The sequence below is a fragment of the Mytilus edulis genome, chromosome 6 (genome assembly GCF_963676685.1).
Source record: "Mytilus edulis chromosome 6, xbMytEdul2.2, whole genome shotgun sequence".
Classification (NCBI taxonomy): Eukaryota; Metazoa; Mollusca; class Bivalvia; order Mytilida; family Mytilidae; genus Mytilus; species Mytilus edulis.
This window is the reverse complement of record NC_092349.1, coordinates 71667652-71677543: the sequence shown is the minus strand read 5'-3', so window position 1 is coordinate 71677543 and position 9892 is coordinate 71667652. Positions and strand designations below refer to the sequence as shown.

General features: G+C 33.5%; 1 protein-coding gene across 2 annotated transcripts; it reads right to left on the bottom strand.

The window, feature by feature from the left end:
* Positions 1-260: 260 nt before the first annotated feature.
* Positions 261-4473, bottom strand: LOC139528324 (uncharacterized). 2 transcript variants are annotated; one of them, XM_071324258.1, is made up of 2 exons: positions 4246-4473; positions 261-3547 (listed from the first exon to the last, which is right to left on the bottom strand). In XM_071324258.1, exon 2 carries the CDS (start codon positions 2392-2394, stop codon positions 859-861), a length of 1536 nt encoding a protein of 511 aa, XP_071180359.1. In that variant the 5' UTR covers positions 2395-3547; positions 4246-4473; the 3' UTR covers positions 261-858. Both variants share the same exon structure in this region, with proteins under 2 accessions (XP_071180359.1, XP_071180360.1).
* Between the last annotated feature and the right edge of the window lie 5419 nt (positions 4474-9892).

The window sequence follows — 9892 nt, the reverse complement described above, 5'->3', positions numbered from 1 at the left end:
AGGCCTGTGACTTCCAACGTCCCATTTCTTTAATTTGTTCATCAGAAATACCTTCTAATGCACATGTAGTTGCCATGCCAATTCTAAAGGAATGGGACTTAAATCCATTGTTTTCTATACCAATTACTGACAGAGACCTTTTTAATAATGCTGAAAACTGGTATCTTGTAAGGGGGGATCCATCAAAATGACAAAATAAAGGTCCCAGATAAGGTGGGCGAACTTTAATAAAATTAGCCATTATTTGTACTGGACATACATTTTTGTTTTTCTGCTTAGAAATAACGATTGTTGTTCCAGAACCAAACTGATCAGTTTTAGATGACGTCAATAAAACCTCTAATCTTGCATCACAAAGCTTTATATTTTCAAATTTTACAGTATGCATCTGCTTATTTTTACAATCAACTGTTATTTCACCTACTCTCATAAAACCATGAAAGGCTAGCGAAAATGAAGCCATAAACAGTTTTGTCTCATACCCGTTTTTGCAAATCACCGCCAGTGACCTCAATAATTTTTCCAATATATCTCTCGTTATGGGTAATCTAGTGTCCTTTTGATTTGGGCCCCCCAACCTTTTTATTCCTTCAATCAATTTTCTGACAACAAATTTCTGTGTATTGTCTTCTAAATTGTTGATTTTATTAAAGTAACTTAAGCCTGAAATATAGCCAGATACTGTTGAGTGGGACAATTTCTTTCTAAACATATAAACAATGAATGATGTCAAGTCATCAAGCGGAATAGGCCAGACATCAGAAAAACCATGATTTTCTCTGAATTTAACAAATATGTCCATGCTATGCAAATATGCTTTCTGTGTACTGGGTGCTAATGAATTTATAAGTAAATGATTCATTTCAGTTCTGAAATCATCGACAGGAATTCTTGTGAGATTGCTGCTGGAGAACTGTCTGCATTCGGGACCAAGTCCATAAAACGTTGTTCCTGAAATCGAGAAAGAGCATCTGCGATTGCATTATGCTCACCCTCAATATGTTGTGCCCTAAATTGTATGTTATTGTTCATAGTGAGAAAAACTAGTTGTCTTATCAATATCATAACTCTCTTTGATTTTGATGTTCTTTTGTTCACAATGCTTACTAATGCCTGATTATCTATTCTCAACAGAATCTTTTTATTTCTAAATGAACGACCCCATATCATGAACGACAGCACGATGGGAATAAGCTCCAAACATGTTATATCCAATAAAATGCTAGTATCAGCCCAACTACTTGGCCACTGGTATTGTACCCAGTGACCTTGAAAATAAGCTCCACAACCTAATAAAACATTACCTGCACTATCAGTGAATAATTCCAGACTTTCATTAGTCGACCAAAATCTATCAGGAAAATAACACTGACCATTGAATTGATCTAGAAAATTTAGCCAAACTCTAGCATCTGCTTTGACCTCTGAATTCAATCTGACAGTATAATAAGGCTTTCCATTCTTAACTGAAGCTATCAAATCGTAAAAACGACGAATAAAAGCACGGGCTGATATAATAGCCCTTGAACAAAATGCCATTAAACCAGTAATTGATTCAAGTTCCTTCAGTGCCATTTTCTTTTTCGACAAGACCTGATCAAGCATAAATTTAAGTTTATCCAGTTTTTCAGGGGGGATTCTAACCAACATAAGTACTGTGTCAATTTCAAGGCCTAAAAATGTGATACATGTGGTAGGACCTACTGTTTTATTCTCTGCTAGTGGAACACCTAGCTGCCTACATACTTCATTAAAAGTGTCCATCAAAATGGTACAATTATCCGTTGAACTTTCACCAGCAAAGAAAAAGTCATCCAAATAGTGGTCTAAAGTCTCAATGCCAGCTTTCAATGCAACTGTTTTATGCAAAAAAGTGGCAAATTTTTCAAAGAGGGCACATGATATAGAACAGCCTTCAGGCAGACATTTATTAATATAATATTTCCCATCAAAGAAAATTCCCAGAAGGTCAAAATCAGCTGGGTGAACCAATAAAATTCTAAAGGCCTGACTAATGTCCATTTTTGCGCAAAGTACGTTATTTCCTAATTCAGAGATCATCCCAACCACTTTATCAAAAGAAGAATACTTTACTTTACAAATTTCTGGATCAATGAAATCATTCACACTCCAGTTTAGAGGATATGACAAGTGAGTTATAAGACGCCATCCACCGTCATTTTTTGAAACTACCCCAATAGGAGATATTCTTAAAGTTGAAATTGGTATTTTTGAAAAGGGGCCCAACATTCTACCAAGATGCACTTCTTTTTGTAATTTTAAATTCGTTTCAGTTTTGTGAACTTCTGCCGAAATGAGATTGCTTGCAAAACTCGAGATCCTTGGACCAGTATAGTTTAATCTAAACCCCTCTATAAATCCCAATAATAACATTGCTGCATCAGTTTTGTTTTCATAATTTGACAGTAATTCTCTTAAAGATTTAATTTTGACTGGGGTTTTGCCTTTGTCCCATAAATGCTCCAGGAGAACGGAATCTTGTGTTATTTTGCATTTGCCTAGGTGCAAAGGGTTGAAAATTAGATGCTGTTTTTTGTGGTGCTTGAGGACGGGCTGATCTGAATCTCTGAACAATCCCAGGTGACTGAGGATTATTAGAGTTAGTCACTTTGCTATTAGTGCAATATATAACCGGATGTACCCCACTGCATTTTAAACAAGCATGTTTGTATGTGCAATATTGTTGGGTGCACGTCCCATTATAATTATATACATAGCATTTAAGAAAATTGTTTGTTGGTTTTTGTGCAATATTGAACTCTGGCCCATTAATTGGACCTGCTGGTTGCATATACAATAACCATAGCTCAGTGTCTATGACAGACCAGGATCCAGCAGGCTCCTGTGATCTACGTAGTCTAAACTGTTCATCATACAATTTCCATCCTAAACCTGCATAGCGTTTAGCCCCTAACCTGACAGTTTGCATATACTTCAACAGTTCTTGGAACTGAGATGTATGTATAGTACAATAAATACTGATATATATTAAAAAGGCATCCGTCCATATACCTATTGTGTTAATTCTTGTATCCTGTTGCTTAGGTTGTAATATAATCTGTCCCTGATTAAATGTAAGTGTTTGATTCACTCCTGTTATGTTTTGTGAATTATTTAACAAACTGCCCATATCTACATATTCCCCATTTATTACTTTTTGTTTGACATTTTGCGATACGTTTCGCGCTATGTCATCTGACGCCTTAACCGTTTCAATGGGTAAGGCATAACCTGTGTTAATTAGGGGTTGGTGTAATGTTGTATTACCTGGAGCAGGGTAAATTGTTTCTGCTGGCAGTGTTGCTGGGATCATTATTGGACTGTGTGGTAGTACATTAGTTGTCACTGTGTTTGAGCCGAGCTGTACAGGTGGTGTTCCACTTGTTCTAGGTAATCTATCTGCAATATTAGCAGTCGCCTCTTCCTGTTGCTGTTTCGACTTCTTTGCAGCAGCCGCTGCGCCTCCATTATTTGCCCTGCTTGTCGGCACCCTTTTTCTGCCGGACCTCCTATACATGATCTGAAACTTAAAGTGTATGTGTTATCTTCATTCAAATACATGTGCTTTACCTTATATATATATATAAAATATTAAAAGTGAATATCCAAAAACATACGTATTTCACAAATCTCTCTCCGATTATATGCCTATAGTTTGCTCTTTCGTGTTATTCTCAGGATATATAAACTAAGAATCAATTACTACTTATTAAAATGATTGTTTTGCCATTTGTGCAAATCCGAAACATACGAGTTTATCAAAGCCGGTTCCGGTTTTTATGCCCACCGTTAACCGGAAGTTTGTCATTACAAGTTTGTCAATAAATAGAGTCGAAACACAACTTTTTGCTCATTTTTGTCCTGTATTTAGATGAACTAAGTTATCGACTGCATCAATTTATATGCTGACAATAAGCTATTTCAAAATTTCATTGTGAAAATATTTGGTTGATTTGAAAACCCCTTATATCACTAAAGTACGGCAATAACAGTTATAAATTCCTTCACATTTTCAAATTGCATAAAAATATAATGTCTAACACAATCTTGGTTTGATTTATTTTTGGCTGTGACCGTTTACTTAAATTCGACATTCATTTGCACATTAAATTTTTGTATGTTTTTAAATGTCGTTTTTAACTAAAATTTCAAGACATCGGGATTAAATCGATATCAATCCGTCTTTATCGTATATCAAAATAAACTTATAGCCCTTTATCAAACCTATTTCAGGTGTTATTTCAACTTTTTTAAGAAGATTATTTTCTCGTCCAATTTTCGTCTGCTGCAATCTTGCCGACGTATTTCGAAAAGACCAAAGCGAGGTTGCGATCAAACTAATAAACACAAATGTTAAATACCCAACAGTGAACCACCACCTGCCCAAATTAAAATCTTCGAGTTTGTACCCAATGGATAACGGGCTTTAAAATTGTAGATTTTAAATCCTTTTGTCGGAGCTATTCAGAACTTGTATGGTGTTGACTGCTTAATATTGAAGAACTGTATTGGTGACGTCTGTCGGATGGTTTTGTATTTGTTGCTTATGTGATCGAATTTTACTGTCTATATGACAGCTCCTTTTCCGTCTTTCACATGAATCAACAATAAAAACATAATTGCTCATGGAAAGCTGTAAAAGTCTACTTGATATCTAGTGAAACTAATCGTAAGGAAAAAACACACTGATCTACGCCAAAAACATTGAATAACACAAATTATGACATACAACAAATAACGACAATCAAAAATGAGAAGTCTTGAAACAGTCACATAAAGAATGTTGTAATAAAGTTCATCAAAAGAATCCTCTTCAATGTGTTGATATGAAAGAATACATATAGCCATGGAGTTTTAAAATAGAATACTTGTTTTTATCCCAAACCAACTTAATGTGATATTTGTTGATGATTGATTGATTTTGATTGCTTTATGTCATGTGGCAAATATTTCACGAAGGTTCAGGACGAGAACAAGTTAACAATAAATACAACAGGTACTAGTAGGTCTTGTAATAATAGAGGCCCACCGGGATGATGATCGGGAGGAATTTCGACTTCCACTGGAAAATAAAGGTATATTAGATAGGGACAGAAATTTTGCCATGCAACAGGAAGAGTTGTTGCAAGGGTTCTTAACGTGCAGAGATCTTGTCACTCTCTTTACACGAGGCATTGGATTTAACCTCCCCATATGCATTCTGACAGGACGTAGCTGCAAACTTGATACATCTTGCACAGCCAGACGGACGCCCCACTTTGGGAAGCTTTTTACTGCCGGTCGGAACAGGACCAAGTGACCATATTTCTATTCCCAACTCACCCTTGTGGCTTATGATGTTTTTGATAGCATAAAGGAGGGTTTTTTATAAGGTCTTGAATTTGACTACAACTTTCTGAACTTAAAAATGATTGAATTTTCAGTACTGTAAAATGACTGAAATTTTCAGTACTGAAAAATGAATGAAATTTTCAGTACTAAAAAATGACTGAAATTTTCAGTACTGTAAAATGACTGAATTTTTCAGTACTGTAAAATGACTGAAATTTTCAGTACTGAAAAATGACTAAAATTTTCAGTACTGAAAAATGACTGAAATTTTCAGTACTGAAAAATGACTGAAATTTTCAGTACTGTAAAATGACTGAATTTTTCAGTACTGTAAAATGACTGAAATTTTCAGTACTGAAAAATTACTAAAATTTTCAGTACTGAAAAATGACTGAAATTTTCAGTACTGTAAAAAGACTGAAATTTTCAGTACTGTTTACAACTTTTTCCCAACATTACTAAAAATGATATAAAAATTAATGTACTGAATAGTGATGTTTCCTAAAAGTACTGTTCATATAGCGGCATTTAATGTACTGATTAGTGATGTTTTTTAAAAGTACTGTTTATATAGTGGCATTTAATGTACTGATTAGTGATGTTTCCTAAAAGTACTGTTTATATAGCGGCATTTAATGTACATGTAAATGCTAGTCAAATTGTTGGTAGTGTACATTCCAATACTTTTCGTTCCAAATAATGATTTTATCAAAATAGAAAAATGTCATTTGATACTATGTCTGCTTTGCAATGCACTCCACTTAAATGGTGTGAAGAGATAATATATTACCTCAAACTTCTTCAAAGGATTATAATCATTTGATTGTGCTCTTAGCACATCATACGTTTTGAATTAGCAACTGGAAGTATGGACATACACCTAAAAAAACATCACGATAAAACACTTACTAGGCTTTTGTTTATCTGGCTAGTGTTTTATCTGTTTTCTGACATCTTCCTTTACACCATCCATTCGTTATCTATAGGTGTTGTTCTTCTACTTAATAGTCTTGGGAATTTAAAAATTATGTTCTTAGCTAATATCGGGCTCAGTTATAACCCGACAAGCGAGAATATATTTGTATGGTAACGATACACAAGATCAACCAGGAGATTTTTTAACATTTGACCTGTTTTTGAAGTTACAGGTGTTTTCCATCTGCTTGTTTAAGGCATGTACCTTTTTATGAAACATATTGCCAATATTGATAGCTTCCAGATCCTTATATGCCTTCTCAACTTAGAAAAGCTGCGTTTTTGTCATCTTTGATAGTCGTTTAAAAAGAGGGGACTGTAGTTAACATATTTCAGTATATTGCAACCAATCTTTGCATGAAGAATTTCTATCAATAACGGAAGTGTTTTCTGCATTCTTGAAATAAATGTATACTTAAAAAACTATGTCTAATCGAAATACGAGGGGTTGATCTTTAACAAACCTGCATGGCTTTTTCTGTAAAGGAAAATATGTGACAGAAAAAAGGAAATGACGAAATGTTAACTCCTCGATAAAAAAACCGGTTTGTAGTGGCATTTATAGTTAGTTCTCAAGTGTTGATAAAAACACGATAACAGTTTGAACTGCAGATGGTGTATATTGTCAGTACTGCGTTTATCAATGGTGGAAAATAATTATATGTTGATAAACCTACACCTGGAACTCGCCCAAATACCTCCACAACATTCTTTAGGCTCCAACAAAAAGACTGTATGTCTGGAGTCGATTTCACTTGCGACTAAGATAGGTCTTAAGTTATGAACAAATCAGAATACTTACGATCAATCTTAGTCGTAAGTTTTTTTGTTGTGAAATCGACTCCAGACCTTTATTTGATATACCGTCAGATGAAATAAAAGGAACTCCCTATGTATGTTAATGTTAATTGGACTTAAAGAGATATGGACAAGAATAATAACTGTCTACAAAATTACATATTAAATAAACCAGCAAAACTATGTCATTATGTACATGTATTGTTATATACTTTATATCGGTGACGCGTGTCATTTTGGGCTTGCTACCCAAAACGTATAATTATTGAAAAAATACGCGATATCTGTACATTTTTTGCTCATCTTGTCGATCAGACCATTGTGAGCTATTTTCACTACTTATTATTTAATTATGTTTTGTTATTTTGTTTACAAAAAAGAAAATACCCAAAATACCGAACTCCGAGGATATTTTCAAAATCCCTTATCAATGCCAAAATAAAAAGCTGAAATACATCAAACGAATGGACAATAACTAACATATTCCGGACTTGATGCAAGCATTTTCGTATGTAGAAAATGTTTGATAAAACCTGGTTTTATAGCTAGCTAAACCTCTTTACTTTGTCATTAAAGAGAAAAAAAAAAAAAAAGATTAACAAAATAAGATCAACAATTAAGTCATAATTTCTGACATCATCAGTCGAAATTATGGAAGAAATAATTATCAAAATTCTATTGCATTATAACAGTATTGTACAAAGATGACTGAAATTATGTAGGCTTTTCGATGCTATGGGGTTTCACCTATCATGTTTTATTTCTTTACAGTTATGCAAAAATAAAGTATAAAAATTAGAGGGCAGCTACACTGTGGGCATATACCTTCATTTTACTATACACTGATCGACGAGGTAGCGAATTCTACTGTTCAACACTGTTCCGCTAGTAAGAAACATCAGTTTGATATTTGAAATTATTTACATAATGGTCCTTGAAGGGATACCTTTTGCTAAAGATCAATTAAATACAACCATAACCATAATGTTCTCTTCTTCACTTTACGAATAGCAGATGATGGCTGATATGTTTACATTTGTATTCATCAATGGAAAACTCATCAAAACGAATTATATCCTGTTTCAACATTGCAAGGCGTTTGTGAACAGGACGTAACACATACATAAACGACATAATTGTCCCGTGCTTCTAATTGTGACGTTCACCGATTGGCACTTGACATTTTATTTATTATTAATTTCCCATATTGTAACTATCATAAGTGTAATATATTATGTTGAAACTTGATTGTACAATGTAGCTTAAATCATGTTTTGACCTTTAATTAGATATTTGTTTTAGATTAATTTTCCTTTGTCTTTTGGTTGTTGTCTTACAAATGTATTCCAAGTTAGTCAGTCATTATTCAAATAAAATGTAACGGCTAAGAGGAATTACAACAAGGAAAAAACAAATTGGCTGCCGATTTTTTTTTTATCAAACTACAAATCAAATGTTGTAATGGTCAGCAGCCTAAATACTACTTATATTGATAATCATTATTAAAATCAACAGTTAACATGTTTAAACAGGAAAACTTTTACAGGGCATTTTCAAAGAAATAACAACACTATTGACTTTTTTTCTATACTACTTGTAGGATAAATTGGAAATGATATTTCAATCTTGAATCATTTCTCTTAAACAAATTTTGTATATGGTATATGATCAGTCTACATGTCAACTGAATACAAATCAAAGGACACTCAACTTTAAATTTAATAATAAACGGCATATAAGAAATGCTTAATTCTTCATTTAGATACGTTCTAGGCAACGCATTTTCGTCAAATCAATAATTATAGATTATCGTGGATCATTTCAACGGGATTGATTTTATCGCTTTGGTCTGTGAGGCGAAAGCATGAAAAACAATCGAGTTGAGATGACCAATGATAACCTGTTAATTGCTATTTCACCTATACGACGTTGTCAATTTCATTAGCAACGCAACGTGCCTCCTTAGTTTCTAGCGATCATTTTCCATCACAAGCAAGTAGCAAAATAGCGATATTGCAATATGTTAAAACCATTTGTTGCAGTATTGTTAAATATTCTTATTTTAATTTCAGGGTGTTTAACCATGCGAATTAAAGATTCTTGGAATATTTATAGTTCACTTGATTTTAACTACTATGTTGAAAATCTACACAACAAGAGTATCATAAGTAGAGAGTGGTTATGTGGTAAAATTTATGAAGAACTTGCGACTTCAGAAAAAGGAGTTATTCTTGTTGCAGACATGGGTTATGGAAAAACATCAATAGTTTCAAATATAGTTTGTGCCGATCAGTCCTCAAATTGGTATGGTATTCGAAAGAATGTTTTGGCATATCATTTCTGAAGATATGATTCAATTCGATCTTCAAATACAGCATCCTTTATTCGTAATATTGGTAGTGCAATTGTTAACAGATATCCCGAGTTGGGAAATTCAAGTTTGTCCGATGATATTGCAAGTGACATATTGTTTGGTTTACGATGTTCCGAAGACCCTGTATCATGTCTGGAAAATGCGATCCTCAATCCATTGCAAAATAAATGGAAGAACTCCCAGTTCTTAATTGTAATTGATGCCTTAGATGGTTGCGATAGTGCAGACGAAAATAAAAGTTTACAGTTGCTTTTCAAACAAATAGATAATTTCCCTCAAAAGGTCAAGTTTATACTTACTTCAAGAAATATTGAACAGGTTTTGAGCAAATTGAAAGGTTTAAATAGTATTGAATTAAGCAGTTTTAAAAACAAAAATGAAAATGACGTTATA